The sequence below is a fragment of the Saccostrea cucullata genome, unplaced genomic scaffold (assembly GCF_032062105.1).
Source record: "Saccostrea cucullata isolate Sc308-1 unplaced genomic scaffold, CSIRO_AGI_Scuc_v1 ctg2106, whole genome shotgun sequence".
In the NCBI taxonomy this organism is placed as follows: domain Eukaryota; kingdom Metazoa; phylum Mollusca; class Bivalvia; order Ostreida; family Ostreidae; genus Saccostrea; species Saccostrea cuccullata.
The window spans coordinates 7,006-32,832 of record NW_026930315.1 but is presented as its reverse complement, the minus strand read 5'-3'; the positions used below and the strand labels follow the sequence as shown (position 1 = coordinate 32,832).

The 25,827-nt window shown below is 34.2% G+C and overlaps 1 protein-coding gene and 1 long non-coding RNA gene across 4 annotated transcripts; both read right to left on the bottom strand.

Moving 5' to 3' along the window:
• Positions 1-671: 671 nt before the first annotated feature.
• LOC134283668 (uncharacterized) lies at positions 672-1,254 on the bottom strand. Its single transcript, XR_009995519.1, has 2 exons — positions 1,148-1,254; positions 672-1,001 (listed from the first exon to the last, which is right to left on the bottom strand). It is a non-coding gene; the product is annotated as an uncharacterized LOC134283668 (long non-coding RNA).
• Positions 1,255-4,125: 2,871 nt separating this feature from the next.
• Positions 4,126-21,688, bottom strand: LOC134283690 (zinc finger protein ZFP2-like). 3 transcript variants are annotated; one of them, XM_062766178.1, is made up of 4 exons: positions 14,769-14,875; positions 11,968-12,035; positions 5,556-6,786; positions 4,126-5,363 (listed from the first exon to the last, which is right to left on the bottom strand). In XM_062766178.1, exons 3-4 carry the CDS (start codon positions 6,657-6,659, stop codon positions 5,274-5,276), a joined length of 1,194 nt encoding a protein of 397 aa, XP_062622162.1. In that variant the 5' UTR covers positions 6,660-6,786; positions 11,968-12,035; positions 14,769-14,875; the 3' UTR covers positions 4,126-5,273. The 3 variants fall into 3 exon arrangements, with proteins under 3 accessions (XP_062622162.1, XP_062622164.1, XP_062622165.1); XM_062766181.1 differs by lacking the exon at positions 4,126-5,363 and adding an exon at positions 21,564-21,688 and having other exon boundaries at positions 6,469-6,786; positions 14,769-14,872; XM_062766180.1 differs by having other exon boundaries at positions 4,126-6,786.
• Between the last annotated feature and the right edge of the window lie 4,139 nt (positions 21,689-25,827).

Below are 25,827 nucleotides of genomic sequence, written 5' to 3'. Positions count from 1 at the left end.
GCAGGTGTGACACGATAAAGATCCCTCCCTACTAAGGCCTCAAAGGCCGTAACCCAGATAGCGAGACATAGTTGGGCCAACGTTGGCCCAATTTTTTTCCGACGTTGGCCCATTGTTGGTAACCTAACGTTGGCCCACGGTAATTTTGCTCATCGGCCCAACGTTGGTCCAACATGTTGGCATATTGTTGGGCCAACGTAGGTATAATTGTATGACAACTAACAGCCAACCTTAATAACAGGTTGGTTAGGTTGGCCCAACGTTGGCCCTTTGTTGAAATGTCAGATGGCATATTGTTGGGCCAACGTAGGTATTAGTGTATGCCAGCTAACAGCCAACCTTAACAACTGTTTGGTTAGGTTGGCCCAACGTTGGCCCTATGTTGAAATGTAAGATGGCATATTGTTGGGCCAATGTAGTTTTTAGTGTATGCCAACTAACAGCCAACCTTAACAACTGGTTGGTTAGGTTGGCCCAATGTTTGCCCTTTTTTTTACAATGTCCAATGGCAAATTGTTGGGCCAACGTAGTTATTCCATAGAAACATTTGCAATCGGTTAAGTGATTCTTTACATAAACCTATTTTATGACTGTTTAAAATAATTAATTCACAATTCAATCTGCATTCATAATGCAAACATGGACATGTTCAATGAAAACATTACTAATGATTCACTGTGATAATATTTTATATACATCAATTCAATCATAATTTACAAAATAAATTTTAAAATAGACAAAAGAGGTAAATTATGAAAAATTATCAATTAAAAGTTCTTAATCAGGGCTCACTTTCTTTATTATAGTCCTTTTGTTGTATTCCCGCTCTTTTTCCGTCCCTTCGTCGCCTCCTGTTTTCTTCATCTTGATCTTTGTCATACGGACTCATATTTTATACACTTCTTTATACATGGTCTTCGATTTCATTGTTATTTACATGTACCGCCACAACATTTGTTTTCCTTGCAGTCTCCGACTGAATTTCTTTGTAACAATCGTGTCTGTAATAGACAGTTAAGAATTAGATAGATAGAAACAACTTTAAAAATGTTATTTAACCTTAAACTACAGTGCTTGTGTGCAAAAACATGACAAGAATGAATTCCGAATTAATTTTAACTGAATAAACAAGAATAAATATACTTACATCGCTTCTAAATGCAGCTGTATAGCAAGTGTATAATCCACAAATTTAAATTTCACTTCTTCTTACTTGCCCTGCATTATCACCACCTGCGAGCAATTGAATCTGACAGCTCACTCCACAGTTTTGTCACGTGATAGCGAACGCCTAACTTTTGTTTCAATTTAATTATAAAGCTATGTCATTTTGATTTATGAATAATTTATGTAGGCTTCATTCACATCCTGTTCCTGAGAACGTATTCAGTCTTCTCTAAATTCTCATGAAAAAATTCATAATTTCAAGGGTTTTATTTCAAATAAATAATCATGCATGTGCACTATTCAAAAAATATAATAAAACACTCTTTGGTGCTGTGATCACTTAAGTTAAAATTTAAAAATGTTGAATCTATCAGATCTAAAAAAAAACAGTCATCCAATTAAAAGCATGGACATAGAATGTCAGCTCAGCAGCTAGAATTGACACCATCTTTAGTTGGCAGTATAATAATTGCGCCAGCGTTGGCCCAATATAAATATCCCGTCTTTGAAACACCTAAACAAAAGAACACTCGTGCTAACATCGGGCCAACATACTACAATGTACTGTCTACCAAATTGATAAGACTTCCTTTAAGGGTTTATAACAAACATTAGGCCAACGTTAGGCCAACATACTACTATCAACTTGATAAGACGCATTCTTTATGGGTGTATAACAAACATCGGGCCAACGTTGGGCCAACATACTACTACCAACTTTAAAAGACGGTGTATTACAAATATTGGGCCAACGTTGGGCCAACATACTACTACCAACTTTAAAAGACACTTTCTTTAAGGGTGTATTACAAATATCGGGCCAACGTTGGGACAACATACTACTACCAACTTTAAAAGACACTTTCTTTAAGGGTGTATTACAAACATCAGGCCAACGTTGGGCCAACATACTACTACCAACTTTAAAAGACACTTTCTTTAAGGGTGTATTACAAATATCGGGCCAACGTGGGGCCAACATACTACTACCAACTTTAAAAGACACTCTCTTTAAGGGTGTATTACAAACATCGGGCCAACATACTACTACCAACTTTAAAAGACACTTTCTTTAAGGGTGTATTACAAACATCGGGCCAACGTTGGGCCAACATACTACTTCCAACTTTAAAAGACACTTTCTTTAAGAGTGTATTACAAGCAATGGGCCAACGTTGGGCCAACATCAACATCCCTCCTTCCTTGCGAGGTAAAGTGAATGGCAGTTGCTAACGTTGTCCCAACGTTGGGTCAACATAGGAATTCTTTCATGGTCGAGGAGGTTGGCATGGTGACATTGGTCTAACGTTGGTCCAACGTTGTTCCCCCAACGCCAACCATACAACCTTTTGCCAATGTTGGCCCAACATAGTCTTGCTATCTGGGAAGTGCCGAGCATAGGCCTAAATTTGCAGCCCTTCACCGGCAATGTTGACGTCTCATATCAGTAAAATATTCTGGAGAGGGACGTTAAACAGTATACAATCAATCAATTATTCGTATGTTTTGTACTACCATGGAACTCCATCAAAAAGGCTTCGCTAAGAAATGACCCATATCCTCTGTATACTAATAATTTGGTGATATTTTTCATATTTTTTCTTCTGTATTTATTTAAAGTCTCTTAAGGTGTTACTAAGGCCTCTAAATCAAGCTGAAACTGCTCTCCAGTGCACCATAACGTCATCAAACGTAGCCATTTTTCGTGCATTGTATTTACAACGTTAATTTCCATTTTAAATGCTCAGAAAGACTAAAAATTAACAATTGCCTTGAATTTTTTAAAAGACGTCAAAATTAATTGTGTATTCGAATTAGGATAATGTTCATTCCAATCTTATGTATTTAAAACTTTTATATCGAATTAATACCTGTGTATTCTCTAATATAACCTTGGTTTTTTGAACGTGCGCCGTAGGACCTTACCATGTGACCATTCAAGCATAATAAAATCTTTATTTTTACTATATTTTATCAAAAAAAACCCATGATGCATTAAAATATAATAAATACACATTTACTAAAAATTTCCACTCAGTGCGCCCATTGCTTTTTGAAAAAAAAAACGCTTTGTGCACGATTTATACGGACAACCCTCGTATACGTGTTTATAAAAGAAAATTTAATCTTCCAAAAATGGGAAAAAATATAGGTCACATTTGATAAATAGGCAAGGACTTACCCTTTTGGTACAGGGCTCTGTATTCTCAAATTCATTTTTTAAAGTGGTCAATGTTGATTGATTGATTGATTGACTGATTATATATTGTTTAACCTCCCTCTCGAGAATTTTTCACTCATCTGGAGACGTCACTGTATGCCGGTGAAGGGCTTCAAATTTTCACCTATACTCAACACTCAGGGCCATTGAGCAGTGAGGGGTTTTTATTGTGCTAGCGCCTACCGTGACAAGGGACCTTCGTTTTTAAGGTTATATCCGTAAAACCCGTGACTTTCACTTCTATTGCCGACGGTTGGCAAATGAACAGTCACTACCTTTGTTCACGTCTTAGGTATGAAGCGGCGCCGCGATCGAGAATCTAACCCGGGCCTCCCGATCACAAAGTGAACGCTCTACCAATAGGCTACCGTTAATTGATTGAATGTCGTTTAACAATTCATTCTACAATTTTTCAATCATGTCAAAAAAATCCAGGAAAGCACTAAAGATTGGGATCGTTACTCAGCATCCAGGGCAATTGGGCAGGGTGGGTCTGTAGCTTTCAAACACCTGTCTCGTAAAGTCTCGTACCAAGGAACCGAAATTTTCACTTCAAAGTGCCGACTGCTTGGCAAAAAAACAAATGCTACTTTTTTTTATTGACTTAGGGCAGTAACAACAATGGTTTGAACCCACGACCTTCCGATCACAGAGCAAGCACTGTACTGGATAAAGCTACTGTGACAGTAATAGTCAGTGATACCTCCATAAAATACACAGGAAGTCAAATCGTTTTATCTTTTATTGAAACACTCGATAATCAATAATGCGAAAATGAGGATGGTGAAAAATACCAATAGACAAAATGATAAATGTGATATTTCAGACTCAAATAAAAGAAAATAGGTGAATAAAAAAAACATTGATGAAAAATCTGAAAAATTACTTTATTCGCAATGAATATGACATGATACCGAAATATATATGCTTGGCTAAAGCACAAATTTACCTTTTTTATTGACTTAGGTCAGTCACAGCTGGCAATTCTTTGAACTTTCCGATCAAGAGCAAGTGCTGTCAAAATTGAGCTACTATGACATACAGAAGAAGCCAATGTTAATGACTATATTAGCTCAATGAAATACACAGCCAGTTAAACCGTTTTATCTTTTATTGAAAAACTTGAGAGCTGATAATGCAATAATGCGTATGGTGAAAGGCTACAATAGACAAAATAAAAATAAATGTGATATATATAATACTCAAATATAAGAATAGGTGAAATTTAAAAAAAACATATATGGAGGTACAAAATTTATTATAGAAGAAGTCGGTTTATTGGTCTTTTGTTTTTAAGGTGTATGTATGGTGTTAAGGGCATTAACATGTGAAGACCTGATCGATGTCCATGGTAGGGAGAATGTCATTCTCTTCAAAGACAACCTATCTGTGCTTTGAAAAAACCATTTATTTTGTTTAATTTAATGGTAAATTTAATATTTTTTGTGGAAGAGTTCCCGTACATATCCTATTGTTAATTTAAGCCGTAAAGTTTAAAAGTCGGCGCTCCTTGCCAAAGTCCAATGGTAGCGCAGTAGATATTGAGCTAAAACCAAACTCAAATACATTTTAAATTACAATTATGATCCTTTCTGAGCTCCATATACATTACATTAATGAAGGTTATAAACTTGATATATCCTCATATGATTTTTTTTGGGTATCCTTTCAATTGAAACGCGTTTCCACAAACATCGCCTTTGTAAGGTTTCTCTGACATGTGTACGTATTATTTTCCTGAGATTATTTAATAGGGAGAATAATTTCCGACACACATCGCACTCACGAGGTTTGTTACATGAATGGGTGACCATATAACTCTGGTAGCTTTCAAAGCGATGGAATGCTCTTTCTCAAATATTACGACATGTTTCCTTCTTTGTCTTTATAAGTTTCCTAATCTGTAGAATTCCTTCAAAAACGCATCACACATCAGGTTTTTAACGGTATGTATATTTATGTGCCTCCCCAATGTCTGTAATCTTTAGAATGCCTTCTCTCACACATCACATTCAAAAGGTTTATCACCTGTATATATCCTCATATGACCATGTAAGCTTCCTGAAAAGAGACAGCCTTTCCACAAACTTTACACTTACAAGGCTTTTCATCTGTATGTGTCCTCATGTGTTTCTTTAATTTATTTGAATGGCTGACTGCTTCCCACACACAATACATTTGTAGGCTGATCACGTGTATGCGTCCTCATGTGTCTTTTTAAGTGTTGTGACTGCTTGAATTCCTTCCCACATACATCACATTTATATGGTGTTTCACCTGTATGTATCCTCATGTGACTCTTAAGGCTATGTAACTGACTAACTGCCTTCCCACACACATCACATTTGTAAGGTTTATCACCTGTATGTGTCCTCATGTGACTCTGTAAGTTCTGTAACCGATTGAATGCCTTCCCACACACATTACATTTGTAAGGTTTATCACCCGTATGAGTCCTCATGTGTTTCTTTATGTTTTGTAAATCGTTGAATTCCTTCCCACACACATCACATTTGTAAGGTTTATCACCTGTATGTGTCCTCATGTGGCTCTTTAAGTTCGGTAACCAATTGAATGCCTTCTCACACACATTACATTTGTAAGATTTATCACCTGTATGCGTCCTCATGTGACTCTTTATGTTTTGTGATTCCTTGAATTCCTTTCCACACACATCACATTTATATGGTGTTTCACCTGTATGTGTTCTCATGTGGGTCTTTAAGGTTTGCGACTGGCCAAAGGTCTTTCCACATACATCACATTTAAAAGGTTTATCACCTGTATGTGTCCTCATGTGTCTCTGTAAGTTTTGTGAATGGCTGAATGCCTTCCCACACACATTACATGTGTAAGGTTTATCACCTGTATGCGTCCTCATGTGACTTTTTATCAGCTGTGACTGGTTGAATTCCTTCCCACATACATCACATTTATATGGTGTTTCACCTGTATGTGTCCTCATGTGTCTCTGTAAGTGATGTGAGTCGTTGAATGCCTTCCCACATACATCGCACTTATAGGGCTTTAAACCTGTATGTGTCGTCATGTGTTTCTTAAAGTTTTGTGAATGGCCAAAGGTCTTTCCACACACTTCACATTTATAAGGTTTATCACCTGTATGTATCCTCATGTGTATCTTTACGGAGCATGAATCGGTGAATGCTTTCCCACACACACTGCATTTATTAGGTTTATCACCTGTATGTGTCCTCATGTGTCTACGTAGGTTACTTGAGCTGAAAGTTTTTTTTACAGAAGTTACATTCATGAACTTTTTTACTTTCTTGATTATTGTTGTGCTCTATTAACTTCTCCGTTTCAATGTCTTTAGCACTATTACTGTTTTGACCATCGCATTGAATATGTGAATGGAATGAAAAAGCTTTCCTTTCCCCCTGAAATTGACAAATAATTTTTATGAACTTTTGTTTGAAACAAGCCTTGTAAAATCATTAAAAAACATGATCCTGGTAAAGAGAGAGAAACATGAAAATTACAATGCAACTCAAAAAGATTTTTTTTTTTTTTTGAAGAAATGTGCAGGATAAAATGACCCAATTCATGAGGTCATATTGCATTAAATAGCAATAAAATCACGTGGTATCTGACAGTCATCAAGTGCCTACATCATATTTACTCGTAATGCATTGTGAGATAAAACAAAGCAGTATCAACTATTTAGATAGTTATACGACTGAAAAATTAAATGAAAGGATATTCAGATAGTGTAGATTCAAGTGTGATCATATAATGGGTTGTTGAAATCTGCACCATTACCCAACACTCGGGGTCATGGAGCAATGAATGTTTATTCGGTGTGCCAATGCCTACAAGGCCGTAAATCTCATTTGATCACTCGTGAATCGCATTTGACATCTCTTGAATCGCATTTGACCTCTTGTGAATCGATTTTGACCTCTTGTGAATCTAATTTGACCTCTCGTTAATCTAATTTGACCTCTCGTAAATCAAATTTGACATTTCGTCATCACAGAGTGCTGATCGAGTGCAAAGTGAAGGAATTAGTTCAACCTATGATCACTAAGATATATCATGCCTTGAGCGTTGTAAAACAGTTGGCATGTAGAACAATAGAACATAAAACCAAAATGTAATATTTTTTATATATACATAACTCTAAAAAAATGGTGTAATCGTACCCAAAACAGAACTTGACCTAGATATTCACCTGATTAACCTGTATACTAAATTTCATTTCAGAATGTGCAACGGTTGTGAAGAAAATGAACGGAAACTAATTGGATCGACAGACAGCAGCAAAGCAATATGCCCTCACTTCTTTGAAGGGGGCATAAATATCAATATAAATGTTAAGGCAGTTAGTATATGGGTCCTAATTTATCAGGATCAGAGTTTATCTGGCACCTCAGTATTTAAACAAACAGGCCAGTCTGGTTCCTTCTCCTGCTTTTCTTCAATACGATGACACGAAAAACACTGACTATCACAAAACCTTATGCCAATGAACTACGTAGTTTGACTTAGGACTGAAGTTTTCAAAGTCATTACTACTGATGTTTATTTGCATAGATAAAACTTTGTTTTATATTTTTTCCTTTATTTTTCGTTTGTTTTAGCTCAAAAGTGCCTTAGAGTAAGGACTATATTTTTACACCCAACTTTAATTCGGCAAGTATGTGGTAGACTGACATGAGTTAAGAATTGCTCTTTGATCAAAAAGTCCTGCTAAAAATGAAGTCTGATTTTCCACTGTTTTGTCATTTAACATATCACTTTATTTGAATGGGAAACGGTGAAAATTCAGGAAGCTTTCAATTGATCAATATGCATCTTCCATTGAATTTCAGGTTTGCAAATGTAATCCTAAGTTTCACAGGATGCTCTTATGAGGAGATTTACGTGTGATTTCTTTACGTAATTGGTTTGATGAAGAAGGAACTATTGCTTCCTATTTTAATCAAGTTAGGTTAATGTAGTAAGGTCACATTTAATAAAATTCATTAAAATATTAAATGTGTTTGATTATATTATTTAATGTGATTTTAATGTTTACCTGGCCATGTGCTTGTGTTATGATTTGAGTTGTGTGTAGTGTTTTGTCCAGTTTGGTAGTGTCATGTGATGCATTATTATGGTAATTGAGACCTTGCCCTTTCCTGCCATTGGTTAGGTCAGTTAGGTCATTGAGTATAGCTCTACAGGTTTGTCAGGTGGTAGATTTCATGCAGTTCATGCTTTTCACTTTCAACTGAGACCTTGGTCCTGATAGCAACAGGTTAGATTTCTCTTACTAATTTCACTAATTTTGTTAATTAATTCTTAGTACTTTTGACTATGACATTTACAGTAAATATAAAGTTTATCTAAAGTTAAAGATTTAAATGAGTTAATAATTTTGTTCAATTAAAAGCTTTATTGGTTTTAAGTAATCTGAATGTTGAAAACTACATTTAAGTGTGTATGCAGCACCTTGAACTGTTTTATATTATTTTCATAGCAGCAGGTGCTGGTTTCCCAATTTTTTGCATTGTTCAGTCATTTACAAGCCTCCAGACACATTGTCTTTGGTAAGAACATGTATTTGTTATTTTAGATATTTTTATTACTTTGAACTGGTTAATAAAGCTACTGACTATAAAGTATGTTTGATAAATATTTTTGATTTACCAACTTGAAGCTTAATCATCAAAATGTATTTTTTACTTCTATTTTTATGTTTTATCTGTAAAGCCCTATGAATCTGTTCAGTTGAAATTAAGAGTTATTGCCCTTTGTTCAGAGTGCAGTACTGTATATATTTATAATGAGGTAAAGCATAATATTGAACATTTTGTCATATACTATTATATTTCATGTGATGTATGTTTGTTTATGCTTGTAATTATTTGCTTTTCAGATTTACATGTATTTATATTTATGTTTATAATTTTAGGGCTCATCATCATTCATTGATCCATTAGAATATAATAAATTCATGAACCCTGACAGCGTCTTATTCTTATTAGACCTGTAACATTAAATGTTGCCAGTGTGTTAACCAACAAAATTTTGACAGGTGGGGCCAACTTTAAAATAAGGTTTGTTTGCCCTATGCCGGCTCAGAATAAAAAAAAGTCGCAGATGGTAAGTAGGTGAGACTTCCAATTTCTTTGTTTCATTTTTAAAATCTAAATTTCTCAATACATGAAAAATTCTGCCTTCTGGAGGTTAAAAAAGTTTTGAGTCCAGTCATTTAGAGCAAGTAGGTGAGAAAAGAGCAGCCAAACAATTTTTAAAGGTGGCCTGAGCACTTTTATTAGTACAGTGCATTGTCATCAAAATCCTGACTTACGTTTAAAGTTATTACTATAAGACATTGTCACCAAAATCTTGACTTACCTTCACTATTATTACTACAGGACATTGTCACCAAAATCTTGACTTACCTTCACTATTATTACTACAGGACATTGACACCAAAATCTTGACTTACCTTTACTATTATTACTACAGGACATTGTCACCAAAATCTTGACTTACCTTTATTGTTATTACAACAGGACATTGTCACCAAAATCATGACTTACCTTTACTATTATTACTACAGGACATTCCCAAAAAATCTTGACTTACCTTTACTGTTAACAACAGGACAATGTCATCAAAATCTTGACTTACCTTAACTGTTATTACTAAAAATCTTGACTTACCTTCACTATTATTACTACAGGACATTGTCACCAAAATCTTGACTTACCTTTACTGTTATTACTAAAAATCTTGACTTACCTTCACTATTATTACTACAGGACAATGTCATCATAATCTTGACTTACCTTTACTGTTATTACTAAAAATCTTGACTTACCTTCACTATTATTACAACATGAAATTGTCACCAAAATCTTGACTTACCTTTACTGTTATTACTACAGGACATTGTCACCAAAATTTTGACTAACCTTTACTGTTATTACTAAAAATCTTGACTTACCTTCACTGTTATTACAACAGGAAATTGTCACCAAAATCGTGACTTAATCTTATTATTACTGCAGGACATTGTCACCAAAATCTTGACTTACCTTTACTGTTATTACTACAGGACATTGTCACCAAAATCTTTACTTACCTTCACTTTTATTACTAAATGATATTGTCACCAAAATCTTTACTTACTTTCACTGTTATTACTACAGGACATTGTCACCAAAATCTTGACTTAACTTTACTGTTATTACTACAGGACATTGACACCGAAATCTTGACTTACCTTTACTATTATTACTACAGGACATTGTCACCAAAATCTTGACTTACCTTTATTGTTATTACTACAGGACATTGTCACCAAAATCTTGACTTACCTTCACTATTATTACTACAGGACATTCCCAAAAAATCTTGACTTACCTTTACTGTTATTACTACAGGACAATGTCATCAAAATCCTGACTAACCTTTACTGTTATTACTAAAAATCTTGACTTACCTTCACTATTATTACTACAGGACATTGTCACCAAAATCTTGACTTACCTTTACTGTTATTACTACAGGACATTGTCACCAAAATTTTGACTAACCTTTACTGTTATTACTAAAAATCTTGACTTACCTTCACTTTTATTACAACAGGAAATTGTCACCAAAATCGTGACTTAATCTTATTATTACTGCAGGACATTGTCACCAAAATCTTGACTTACCTTTACTGTTATTACTACAGGACATTGTCACCAAAATCTTTACTTACCTTCACTTTTATTACTAAAGGATATTGTCACCAAAATCTTTACTTACTTTCACTGTTATTACTACAGGACATTGTCACCAAAATCTTGACTTAACTTTACTGTTATTACTACAGGACATTGACACCGAAATCTTGACTTACCTTTACTATTATTACTACAGGACATTGTCACCAAAATCTTGACTTACCTTTATTGTTATTACTACAGGACATTGTCACCAAAATCTTGACTTACCTTCACTATTATTACTACAGGACATTCCCAAAAAATCTTGACTTACCTTTACTGTTATTACTACAGGACAATGTCATCAAAATCTTGACTAACTTTTACTGTTATTACTAAAAATCTTGACTTACCTTCACTATTATTACTACAGGACATTGTCACCAAAATCTTGACTTACCTTTACTGTTATTACTACAGGACATTGTCACCAAAATTTTGACTAACCTTTACTGTTATTACTAAAAATCTTGACTTACCTTCACTGTTATTACAACAGGAAATTGTCACCAAAATCGTGACTTAATCTTATTATTACTGCAGGACATTGTCACCAAAATCTTGACTTACCTTTACTGTTATTACTACAGGACATTGTCACCAAAATCTTTACTTACCTTCACTTTTATTACTAAAGGATATTGTCACCAAAATCTTTACTTACTTTTACTGTTATTACTACAGGACATTGTCACCAAAATCTTGACTTAACTTTACTGTTATTACTACAGGACTTTGTCACCAAAATCTTGACTTATCTTTAATGTTATTACTACAGGACGGTGTCACCAAAATCTTGACTTACCTTTACTGTTATTACTACAGGACTTTATCACCTAAATCTTGACTTACCTTTACTGTTTCTTTGTGTTGATGACCTTCTCCCTCAAGGTCAGAAATGTCAAAGGTCAACTTTTCTTCTACAATCAAAACATAGAAGGTGAAGAAATCTACAATTTCTTATTATATTACATGCATGTTGTAATGACAGATGAAGTACAGAAGATGAATATATGTATTGAGTAATACATTTAGGCTACTTTGATGAATATATAATATATATTTACGCAGAAAAGAGACATGAACATTCTCTTTGGGGAATTTTCATTCATGAAATTGGTAAAAACACCTACATTTTACCATCGGGAATGGAGCCTTTTACAGCCCCCCCCCCACCTTTTGACCCCTAAAAACCCCGGAGAAGTTCTTTTTTTTCTTTGGATACCACTAGAGTTGCGGTTGATAAAAACATTATTTACAGGTACTTGGACACAGATTTGAAGTTATTATTTTCTCTTTAATAATATGTTTTATGGTGTGACCGTTGGGGCGAGCGCAGTTGTACCATCAAAAACACTTGAGATCAGCCACTTCAAACGTCAAGCCGCACGAGATATCTTGACTAGCTGTGACGTCATACAACGTCACAAAGCTCTTCGGAGCTTACGGAGACAGCGGAGCGTCTGTTTGAAACTAAAGAACTAGTGCAATTTTATTGAAAAACATTTCAGATTTATTTCTTGTTTCTTTATAAGATTTCTACAAACTGAAAGTCTGCTATATGCTTTACGTTATTATTTATTTATTTATTTGACAATATTTGCGCAAAGGACATTCGGTAGTGCAGGAATTCTGGGAATGTTGCACAGAGAAATTTGGCTGACGTATGTACAGATTTTAATCCGAATTTCCTCTGTTCTTACACGTTAGTCTATTGAGCTCGCTGCGCTCGCTATTACCACTCATATATTTTAATAGCATTTCACACAAAAATTAAAAATCTTATTTCATATAAAAGATATTAAAATTTCCCTAACTATAACTATGATGATAGATCTACTTAATTTTTGGCTCCTCTATTTTCCTGGTTGGTTATGATTTGAATAGAGTTGGAATCTACACTACCCAGGATGCTTCCATATAAATTTGAACAAAGACTGCTTTGCTGTTCTTGAGAACAATATTTTTAAAAGTTTTTTCCTATGAATTCCTATGTTAAACTTTGATACCTGATTCTGGCGCCGCCCTACCCCAAAGTGGCATGATTTGAACAAACTTGAATCTACACTACACAAGGATGCTCCATATGACAATGATGACCAATTATTGCTTTGCTGTTTATGCATTCCTATGCTAAACTTTATCCCCCATCATGGCCCCAACCTAACCCCCGGGGTCATGATTAAAACAAACTTGAATATGCACTACCTTAGGATGCTTCCACATTAGATTCATCTTTCCTGGCCCAGTGGTTCTTATGAACAAGGTTTTTAAAGATTTTCCCTACATATTCCTAGGTTTGACTTTGACCTCCATCATGGTCCCACCTTTATGATTTGAACAAACTTTAATCTGCACTACATGAGGATGCTTCCTTCTAAGTTTCATCTTTTCTGGCCCAGTGATTCTTGAGAACGAGATTTTTAAAAGAAGCCATTAATTTTTTCACTAATTCATAATTATCTTCCCTCAGAAGAAATGGTGGCCTTACATTTGGACTTGAATCCCCTTCTCCCAAGGAAACTTTATAGCAAGTTTGGTTCTTCAGAAGAAGATGAAAGTATGAAAAGTTTACGACAACAACCAACCATGACAGACAACTGAGAAATTTTGATCGGAAAAACTCACTTGAACCTTCCTCTGCAGAATAAGGCCTCCAGCATAGCAACAGTCAACACTGCTTGACGACAGATGATATTACAAAAAATATTGACTGTACAGAATTAATTTGTGCAAGGTTCACCGTAGTATGTATTTGTTTAAAGCATTCAAAACAATATAATTATAATAGCATATTGTTGAGTGTAACATTGAAAATGGACACCCCATGAAGACCCATTGTCAACCAAGGTGTTTTCTTGGGATGAAAATGTTCAATGTTACACTCAACTAATTTAAATGAAATTTTTTTGTATTATTTACAATGAACTTTTGCTGTTACTGTATAATCCCTATTAACTGCCCCCTGGGCTTAGATAACTGCAAAAAGGGGTGATTATTTTGGTATACTCTTTATAATATTTAATGTCATATTTTTACTTCAAAATTTTTTTGAAAAAAAAGAAATAAAAGAAACCAATAGAATAATGTCTAACTTTACTTAAAGTGAAAATAATCCACCCAAATTAATTATGCTATACATGGATTACTCATTTTCCATTGAGAAATTGGAAAAAAAAGTTTAAGTTTCACATTCTTCAATTTTTGATACAATTGTAGTAACTGTTGATTTTAATTACTGTAAGGGGTCCTTATTTTTTGACAATGGAAAAAGACCTAAGGGGGCATTTATAGGGACAGGGGCGGTTAATAGGGAATATTTACATTTCCAATGTCTTTGTCCGAGATAAAATTACCAATTGTAAATGTAATTGATTTCCTCATGAATGTTTTGGCGCGGTTCCAAAAAAAACCACGTGCAGGGCGGGACAACACCTAGAGAGAAGCAGGCTTGAAGCCCGTGGATTGGCGGAATCAAAGCATGTAAATATAAGGAAAAACTGTCAGATTTTTCGAATTCATGAAGATGATCAATGGATTGGTTCGTGTGATAACTTGTAAGAAATTATCACACAAGCCAATCCATTGATCACTTCATGAATTCGAAAAATAAGACAAGTTATTCCTTAATTAAACAGTACATGTATACATACCAGTAGATTCTTCTCTCTGATCGGATCCTGGATCTCTGGTGCTGGGTATAGCTGTCTTCACCTCAAACTCTGACATGGTCTGTTTATTAAATTATTGCTAACGCCTGTAAAAGAATATTTTTTTTTAAACAAGAGGCCCATGGGCCTTATAGGTCACCTGAGCATCATACAACAACTTTCAAATGATTGAATTTGGTTCATGTTTTAAGCTAGATGCTATGGCATTCACAATTCTAAAAGAGGCACCATTGCTAATCATAATTATACACTTAGCAATTGTTTAGTTTGTTTACTTAATATGGATAAGAAGGGTAGGGGAACAAAAAAGTATGTCAACTAATCAGTAATATTCAGCAATAATCAAGAGTTCTCCTACCACATATGAACCCCTGACCCTAGGTCTACACATTGCACAATTTTTGAAAAGGCACACTTGCTTATCAAAAATGTTTGATTAATACCAAGGAGCAGATTTCAAACAATTCTTTTTCAGTGTATAAGTAGAGCCCCCCCCCCACTTCCCCATTTTGGTATCTCAGACCAGGGGCCTTGAAATTCACAATTCTGGAAGAAGAGCCCATCCCATCATAACTATGTTAATAGTTCATTTTGCTTATTACCCAGGAGAAGAGAAAAAGATTTTCATAGATGTAATGTATTTTCACCATATAATCATTATAGAGGCACATCCTAACACCATAACCCCTGACCCTGGAGCCATAAAATTCACAATTTTAGGTAGAAGCATTCTTGCTCATCATAGCTATGTCCTTAATTAGATTATTTAATACTCAGAAGCAGAGAAGAAGATTTTCAAAGATTTAATGCATTTTCACTATATAATCAATAGAGCCCCGCCCTAACACCAGAACCGCTGACCCTGGGGCCATGAATTTCACAATTTTGGTAGAGGCACTCTTGCTCATTATAATTATGTACTTAGTAAGTTTATCAAATACTCAGGAACAGAGAAGAAGATTTTCAAAGATTTAATGCATTTTCTCTATATATTCATTAGAGCCCCACCCTAACACCAGAACCCCTGACCCTGGGGCCCTGAATTTCACATTTTTGGTAGAGGCATTCTTGCTCATCATAACTATGTACTTAGTTAGTTTATTTAATACCTAGTTGCAGAGAAGAAGATTTTCAAAGATTTAATGCATTTTCACTATATAATCAATAGAGCCCCACCCTAACACCAGAACCCCTGATCCCGGGGCCCTGAATTTCACAATTTTGGTAGAGGCACTCTTGCTCATCATAACTATGTACTTAGTTAGTTTATTTAATACCTAGTAGCAGAGAAGAAGATTTTCAAAGATTTAATGCATTTTCACTATATAATCAATAGAGCCCCACCCTAACACCAGAACCCCTGACCCTTGGGCCATGAATTTCACAATTTTGGTAGAGCCACTCTTGCTCATTATAATTATGTACTTAGTAAGTTTATCAAATACTCAGGAACAGAGAAGAAGATTTTCAAAGATTTAATGCATTTTCTCTGTATAATCAATAGAGCCCCACCCTAACACCAGAACCCCTGACCCCGGGGCCCTGAATTTCACAATTTTGGTAGAGGCACTCTTGCTCATCATAACTATGTACTTAGTTAGTTTATTTAATACCTAGTAGCAGAGAAGAAGATTTTCAAAGATTTAATGCATTTTCACTATATAATCAATAGAACCCCGCCCTAGCACCAGAACCCCTGACCCTGGGGCCATAAAAATCACAATTTTTGGTAGAGGCACTCTTCTTCATCATAACTATGAACTTAATTAGTTTTTTTAATACCCAGGAGCAGAGAAGAAGATTTTCAAAGAATTAATGCATTTTCACTATATAATCAATAAAGCCCCACCCTAACACCAGAACCCCTGACCCTGGGGCCATGAATTTCACAATTTTCGTAGAGGACTCAATGCTGATTACAATCATACCAACAGTTTGCTTGATGTCTGGGAGTAAAGAAGAAGATTTTTTAAGATTGCACTAATTTTAGTGGTTTTTGCCCCACCCCCAGGCCCCAGAGGGGCAGGGACCATGAAATTCATAATTTTTGTTCCCCTTCACCCATAGATGCTATATGCCAAAATTGGTTGAAATTGGTTCAGTGGTTTCAGAGAAGAAGCTGAAAATGTTTAAATGTTAACGCACGACGCACGACGCACAACGCACGACGGACGACGGACGACGACAGACAAAAACAGATAGCAATAGGTCACCTGAATTTACTCAGGTGACCTAAAAAAAGAAATAATTATTTTAATTTTTATTATTTTCCAGGTAACAAAAAAAGGATAAAATGTATGGCTACACCCGGAATCAAACTCAGATCACCCATGTCACTGGTCAGGCCAAAATAAAACATGACGCCCATGGGCCACATCGCTCACCTGAGAAGCTTTGACCATTCTGTTTTTTACTAGATTTCCCCCTTGTAATACATATCGTGACCCCACCCTACCCCACTGATCATAATTTAGACAATTTGATATCTACACTACCCCAGGATGCTTCCAGATAAGTTTCAACTTTTTTGGCTCAGTGGTTCTTGAGAAGAAAATTTTCAAAGGTTTTTCCTATATATTTCTATGTAAAAATTTGATTCCCCATTGTGGCCCCGCCCTAACCCCCCCCCCCCCCAACTCGGGTCATGATTTGAACAATTTAGAATCTACACTACCCCAGGATGCTTCCACATAAGCTTCAGCTTTTCTGGCCCAGTGGTCATTAAGAAGATTGATTGATTGTACATTGTTTAACTCCCTCTTCAGAATTTTTCACTCAATGACATATGGAGATGTCACCGTGAAAGGCTTCAAATTTAGACCTATACTCGGCACTCAGGGCCATTGAGCAGTGAGGGTTCTTTATCGTGCCAGCGCCTACGGTGACACCGGACTTATGTTTTTAAGGTCATATCCGAAAGACCCGTGACTTAAGAAGAAGATTTTTTTCTATATACTTCTATGTAAAATTTAGATTTGCCATTGTGGCCCCGCCCTTACCCCCGGGGTCATAATTTCAACAATTTAGAAGCTACACTACCCCAGGATGCTTCAACATAAGTTTCAGCTTTTCTGGCCCAGTGGTTCTTGAGAAGAAGATTTTTAAAGATTTTTCCTATATATTTCTATGAAAAACTTGGATTCCCCATTGTTGCCCCGCCCAATCCCTGGGGGTCATGATTTGTTCAATTTAAAATCTACACTACCCCAGGATGCTTCCACAAAAGTTTCAGCTTTTCTGGCTCAGTGGTTCTTGAGAAGAAGATTTTTTCATAAACCCACCCTATTTTTGTCTTTTCTTGATTATCTCCCCTTGTTAAGGGATTTGGTCCTTCATTTCAACAATTTAAATTCCCCTTCACCCAAGGATGCTTTGTACCAAGTTTGGTCAAAATTGACCCAGTGGTTCTTGAGAAGAAGTTGAAAATATGAAAAGTTTACGGATGGACAGACTGACGACAGACACAATGTGATCAGAAAAGCTCACTTGAGCCTTCGGCTCAGGTGAGCTAATTATAGTTTGTTTGGAATATTGCCTCCCGCCTCATTGAAATGCCCCCTCCTGAAAAAAAAAATTATTGTCCAAAAGTAGGAAAGTTTTTGTTTATTGCCCGTTAAAACATACACAATACAACACACTAAAATGTAGTGTCAGATCTTTGCAAAATTTACAAAATTCAGTTTCTTTGTTGATGGTAGATTTTTTAAGTCAGAAAATGTGTTTACTGAGCATGCTGAGATTTATATAAAAAAATTATCTGCAATTTTGAAAAAAAAAAAAAAATCCTCCATCCTGTGTCTGAAACCCTCCTGGTGGCAATTCCAAACAAACATTTTTTAAGGGTGGCCTCAGGTGCTCTACCCATTTCTTTTTAATATGGCCATAAATTAATTAGATCAAATAATAACAATTTGTTTCATCACTTCCTTATTTTTTACATGTTTAATGGGGATATATTACTTTATGAAGCAGGTCCAACACAATACCCTGATAAAGGTATATACTATATAGCTTGATAAAGCTATATAGCTTTTTCATTTAATTTCTATGAAATACTTGATTCTGATTGGTTGAAAAATTCTTTTGATACCTGCATCAATAAAATCTAGTTCGTTTGCACTAAGCAGCCGGAACTACTTGTCATTCTCTACACGTATTCCCGTATTTCCCGCTTCTAGGTTACTTGCTTCTTGAAGGAATATATTAAATAATTTTACTTTAATAAATATTTTCCTGAATTTCGAAATCTGCCCGTCATGTTCCTGACATATTTTCTACTTTCGTTTCTAGTTGAATTATCGCCCTTTGCTAAACAAATCAAATCGTCTGCATAAAAACAGTACAGTTTTGGGAAAGAAGGAGAAAAATGTTTGGATTTGAGATGTCTGATATGAACAATAGAATTCTGATGAAACGTTTTTTATGCTACAAAAGAGAGGAAAAACGTTAATCTGTTAAATTTTGGGAAACGAATGATCGAGAAAAACGACACTGCATGAATGAGGACATATTCTTTTAATCTTACACAGTCGACAGCAGACTCTTTCAGGTTTTACAGCATTGACAGGTTGTGATATGTATAATATATTCAGATGAAAAGATGTGCAAAAAGACCTAACGTTAATTGGGGTTCGAACTGTTAGGATATTTGAGTAGCTTCCCTTTACATTTACAAACTTAGATAACTTACCGGGGAAAATATACCAATTGGGATAACACAACAGGTAAGTTTTTTGTGTTAAAGAACTGTAAATTATTTCAGAGAATTTTTGTAATGCCACGACAATATTTGAGAACGTTTCCTCGTTTGAGCCATTTTGAATTTCAGCAACGTTTATGTTGTTGTAATGTATTCGTGCGCACTGTTTTTGATGCGTATATTCAATTAGAAAGGTGAAAGAAAGTTTCGTTTTATTTATTTAAAATAATAATTAAATTATAATAAATGAATGTAATATTTTTTACTTTTATCGATGTATCAAAGAAAAATTTGGACGGAAAACTTTTTCATCAATGCGCTACGCGCATTGATGAAGTTTTCCGTCCAAATTTTTCTTTGATAGATCGATCAAAGGAAAAAAAATTACATTTATTTCTTAAATCAAGGTATTACATAACAAATAAAAATGTACCTTGATCATGGTATTTGTAATGAAAATTCAGAAACATTCTTAAAAAATTAAATACAGAATGTCGAGTTCTGAGTTGTTGTCAGTAAATTCACCCATGCATGTATATTACTTAAACACAAAAATCACTATTAATAAAAGTCTGGGGGTTTTTTCATAGCAGAGTGCTTTTCATGCATGGGTGAATTTACTGACAACAACTCAGAACTCGACTTTCAGTATTTAACAGCTGTTTAATTTTTTTACGAAATTTTCATTACATAAAATACCTTGATCAAGGTATTTGTAATACCTTGATAAAACTATATAGCTTTATCGAGCTGTATACCTTTATCAAGGCATTGTGGTGGACCTGTTTAACAACATCATTTTAAAAATCACACATTTCGATATAAATCTTGCTTAAATATATATATGAATATTAGCTGCAGATCTGTAGCTATCCGGAAAAATATATATTGATAGACCGGATAGCTACAGTGCCACCTATTGAAAAAAAACTGTATATTTATTGCGCACAAAAAAAGTGCGCTCGGTCCTTGATTATTTTTTCCTAATTCAAAAGAGGGATGATTTTAAAAAGTTTCTGTTTCCTTTATCAATTACATTCGTAGTTGACATCTGAACGAAGCATATTGGACCGAATTATCTTTGAAACCAATATGGCAGTATATATAATCGAAATATTCGATGATTACACTATCAGGGTCAGGAGGACTATTTAAAATAATTATGACGAATGTTTTGTTGTGGAAAGAGTCAAAGAATATGTTAGGAACACATGGTTAGTAATATTATGAGATTTCAGTTTTAGGAACGTGGAGAAATAAATAAAAAACCGAGCGCACTTTTTGGTGCGCAATAAATATACAGTTTTTTAAATGGGTGGCACTGTAGCTATCCGGTCTATCAATATATATTTTTCCGGGTACTACTAAACAGAGAACCCTAGAGAACTCTAGAGAACCTTAGAGAACCCTATTGATTTTTAATTATTTATTGTCTGTAAATGAAATATTTATATTCTAGATAACTAATATATCATGCCAAAACAAAATTAAATCAGAATATAGTATATTTTAACAAGTTTTTTTGCTTATTTAAACAGAGTACTCTATTATCTCTAAGACTTCATCATGGCTTTTATAATAAAACTAGTAAGACATTAAATAATATGTTTAATATCAGAGTAAATTATTAAGAATTATACATTTCATTAAAATAAATATTAAATAATGTGAAAAATAATTGAAAATTGTGTGAAAATATTCAATCGGGATCGGGAGGTCATAAAATATTTTGCCTTCAATTTTGTTACGTTTTATCTGCTGAAAACTTCCATAAAATACCTTTTTAATTGATTTTATGAATAAAATATGCTTTATTTAGTATAAATCTATCCAATTATGCATAAATCATATATAAATTCGTGATATAAACCTTGGGTTCTCTAGAGTTCTCTAGGGTTCTCCAGAGTTCTCTGTTTCAGTTTAGTAGGACCGTATTTTTCCGGATAGCTACAGATCTGCAGCTATATGAATATATACGGGTTTAAAAACATTCAGGTTATCTCGGGTATCAAACGTAGAACGTCATTGAGATAAAGTTTTTCTTAATGCTTTGTTACATTCTAGTAAAAATAGATTACCTGGTAAATCAGTAAATTGTACTTGATTCGTGTGAGGCGTTACGGTTACCATTGCATTGTGGCTTTCTTTGAGTAAACAATGCAAAATGTCGATCCCGACGTTAAATATGAACGCCCCACTCTTTTATTCCTGTGAAATAATAATAATAAGACAAGTTTGGCTTTCTAGAAAGCCTGAAATGTCATCTCTTTGGCTTCATTACAGTCAAAGAATAAACAGTAAAGTGTAACTTTTTTTTCTCAGTTATTACAGATTTTTCTATTCCTCTAGGGATGGGGAGTGGCAGTTTACATGAACAATTTTAGATTGGGAAAAAAGAGTCATGATCAAACTTCAAAATCCTATGTTGTGGATAGGAAGGAAATATTTTAACTTTTTGGTTGGAAGAACATGACTAAACTTCAACAAACAGTGTGGATTGGGGGGGGGGGGGGAGGGGGGGGCTTGCAGTGAACAATTACAACAATACAGGGTTAAAAGAGCTAGGGCACAGCTTTGTAGATTCGATTTTCCTAAATTACATGTATCTGAATAATATCATGATTCATATGTTTCGAAAGCATTTCACACTGAACTATTGATAATAAAATAATGTTTTTGAAAAAAACTCTTTCATATGGAAATTATTTGTCTCTTTATGAATGTCATTTGTATCTTGTAAAATTTTGTGTCTAAAATATCCATAAGATTTAATACCAGTAATTCAGTTTTTGGTGTGACGGTGGGACCCTACCCTTTTCAAGACTTCTGGATCCACCTGTTAGTAAACGCTTTATAAAATATAAGCACATGTACACGGTACTGTCAAAATAAAGCACAAGATAGTGAAAACTGCCATCAGCATGATTAACGTCATTATCTTGCAAAGCACATAAGTCTTAAAATATGAAACCTTCGTTTAATACACACTTAGCTTATCCAAAGAAATAACGCATACGTGCTTTTAAAATCAGGCAAGTAATAACATTTAAATGCTCTCTACCAAAATTAAGTATTTTCAAATTATCTGGAAAGAGACCTCATTTGGAAATTCCGAACTTACGAGAGTAAACTTTTTTTCTGCACACTAAACTTAAACAATTCTGTTTAATTATAATTTTGGCCTCATTTCAATAATATGGGAGAAATTGAATTGATGTTTTTGTTGCCATTAATGCAATTAAAACTGCATTAAGAAAATGATTAATTGCAAGTTCTTTAATTATAAACATGAAAACTCCTTAAAAAAGAATAGAATTAGACATGCAAGAAAATATTCATAATGATTCTTTGTGATCTTTAATCTTCCAATGTATGTAGTTTCTTATTGACATCAATGTATCCGCTTCTAATATGTGCTTCTAATTTCTGAAGTTTCTTAATTTACTCTTTATACATTCGATCGCTTAATCAGACTTGTATTATTTTAAAAAATGACTGCAATTCTATAGAATGACTAATGAACCAAAAAATTAGAGTTTTCACCATCAGTTCATATCAGTTAATGCGATTACTTATATGAATGTTTTAAATTTGATGCTGTTTATCTGTGAATTCTTGGATCCACGCGTAAGCCGCAGAGGATCTTTACACATGCGCTGACCTAGTTAGGAGATTCTATTAAGTTCTGACCATCATTTACGTAATAACCAAGAAGACTATGCATGAGAACATACATGTACAGTGCACATGTATATTTTGAAGAGCCCCCACCACCCAGGCGATGTGTGTCGGACTCTCTATGATTTCTGTGCAGCTTGTTTTCTTTCTGAATAATAAGGCCTCTTTAGCGCTCATTGTTTACATCTCAATCTATATTTAGAAAAATCGCATCATCATCAAACTGACAGTCGGTGATCCTCGGGTGGCCTCAGTATTGAGATTCAATATATATAGATACGACACACCAAAACCATAGATATTCATAAGCATCGTACTTCTTTTCTAAATTTTCCTTGGCTTTCTTCAAATAGGCCTATTATAGTAAACCGAAAGTAGATCACACACTTCTTAGCTAGTTCTTCTAAAAGGAAACCAGTTTACATGCTACTTGGAACTCCTTGTGTAGATTCTCCCTTGAGATATTGTAAAACTCGAGGATTCCCGAAAGATTAATGGAGGCTTACACTAGGACTTCGCTTCCGGCAAACAATCTTAATGTGTCATCTCCCGAGGGAGATGACAACAAGTATTAGCTTTCCTAAAAAGCTTGTCTGACGTGGTTTGCTAAAATTCTTAAAGAGGAAAGAAATAATATGTATGTTATATAATTTCTTAATATATCTTTCAAAAACCATGCGTAAACAATATTGTTTACAAAGAACATTTAATCTAAGCTAATGGCTCCAGGAAGACTTTTTTTTAATCCCCGCTGATACTAAAACAAGTCCCACAGAGAAAATAAGTCCCACATGAGTCCTACGTGAGTCCCACGGCAAAAGAGCCAATAAATACATATAATAAAGGGTTATTTTGAAAGAAAATTATATCTATATGATCATATATCAAAAAAAAATTGATAAAATGTTTTTAATGTGTTAATTAGACGATTGTAAATTTCAGACCACAGTCAGGAACGATAACTCTGTTCAAATGTAAACAATGGCCAAGAAATATTTTGACAATGCTTGATCACCGCTGAAAGCAAACTTTTTTTCTAAAAAAGAAAAAAAATTGATATTTCTAACAATATTTTTTTTAGTAAGGAAGTTACATTAATACGATGTTATTTCTGAATTTAATATATTCTTCTGTTTTACTTGAAGTTTCGTTTTGAAATATTCTTCCAACGTATATTAACATTATATAAAACTTAAAGTACATTTTACAAAAAAAAAATAATTATGGAATTTATATCTTTAAATTTGCACGTAACACCTCTGTGAAATAATATCAAAAATATTTTAATTTTGGTCTGCTTGACGTCTCATAGGCGTAGTCATGGGGGGGGGGGGGGGGGACTACCCCCCCCCTTTTAGATCACTTTTAGATCACCACTTTTAATGAAGAACAAAATCACAGCTACTTTGAAATAATATAAAACCTCATATTATGGCATTTATTTATGTTCAACAAATGAGTAAGCATTTCTATTTAAGTAATAGTAATATAATATAGTAATGTAATATAGTAATTAATTGCCATTCTCTGTAACCACTTAAACTTCGTTGCCACGCATGGTCACCGATTTTGATGAAACTCCACCCATGCTTAGTACTTGACACCAGAAACAAATATCAAACAAAATTTCGTTGCCAAGTGTCATGGTTGCTATGGCAACAGCCAGAAAAGTTTGAAAAATCGAGATTTTCAACCCCTTTAAATCCTGACTGTGGCTTAATAAAAACTAGAAAAAGCAAACAAACCATTCTAACAAAAACATGACACCTTAATGTCACTTATACTGTGAAGAAACTATTTAGAATATATCTCTAAGTAAGTGGTAACCAAGGGTATATTTGGAATACATTTAAAATGCTGAAATATATGCTGAAAACACTCCATATTCACTAATGGTAGGTGTTACATGCTAAAACTCAATCATTGACTTAAGAAAAACAATGAAGTGTTTGACCTTAAGTATATAAGTATAAGCAATATTATTCTATAAATAACTTTTATGGTTACCAGTAACTAAGATTGGGTTAATGCTACTGTTTTGAGGAAAAACATGAACATTCAAGACTGGCAAATATGCATCCTTAGGACCTTGCAACACCAAAACCATAAGAAAAATTGGGTATAATTGCTACTTTGTAGTGTTACCATGGAAACAAAGAACTATTGCTTAAAAGTGAATTTTTTTTCCCGCTGCATTAAGAATTAAATTGCCATTTAATCAAGAAACACATTAAAGAGCTCAACTGGAATAGTCTTATCTATTAGAACTGAAGTTAAATATCATATATTGATAAAGTTTGATGAATAGAACAATACTGTTGCTATGCTTACCAAGAAGGGAAAATGTTCGATTTTTTTAACTTTATATCAATATTAAATCCTGTATGCCAACTTCTTGCACCCACTTAGAGATTGGATGATAGTCAAAATTAAAAGTCAAGTTAGCTGTTAATAAATATCAATCATAAAAGTTTTGGGAATCTACATTTAAGGGTACGTATCCAAGGAAACAAGATATTTTTCAGGTTTTTAAGCATATATTTTCTGCTTATTTCCATAGCAACGCTCTATTTAAAGAATCTAATCTGAATTTTTTGAAATAGGAAAATTTGGAGCACACCAACATCTTATAAAATTGATCATTAGTTACGAGGAAATGTGCTT

Coding starts and splice junctions, on each gene's coding strand:
- LOC134283690 (XM_062766178.1), bottom strand. CDS start 6,659: ATGAATGTAACTTCTGTAAAAAAAACTTTCAGCTCAAGTAACCTACGT. Junction 5,364..5,555: donor AGCCTACAAATGTATTGTGT/GTGGGAAGCAGT, acceptor TAAAGATTACAG/ACATTGGGGAGGCACATAAA.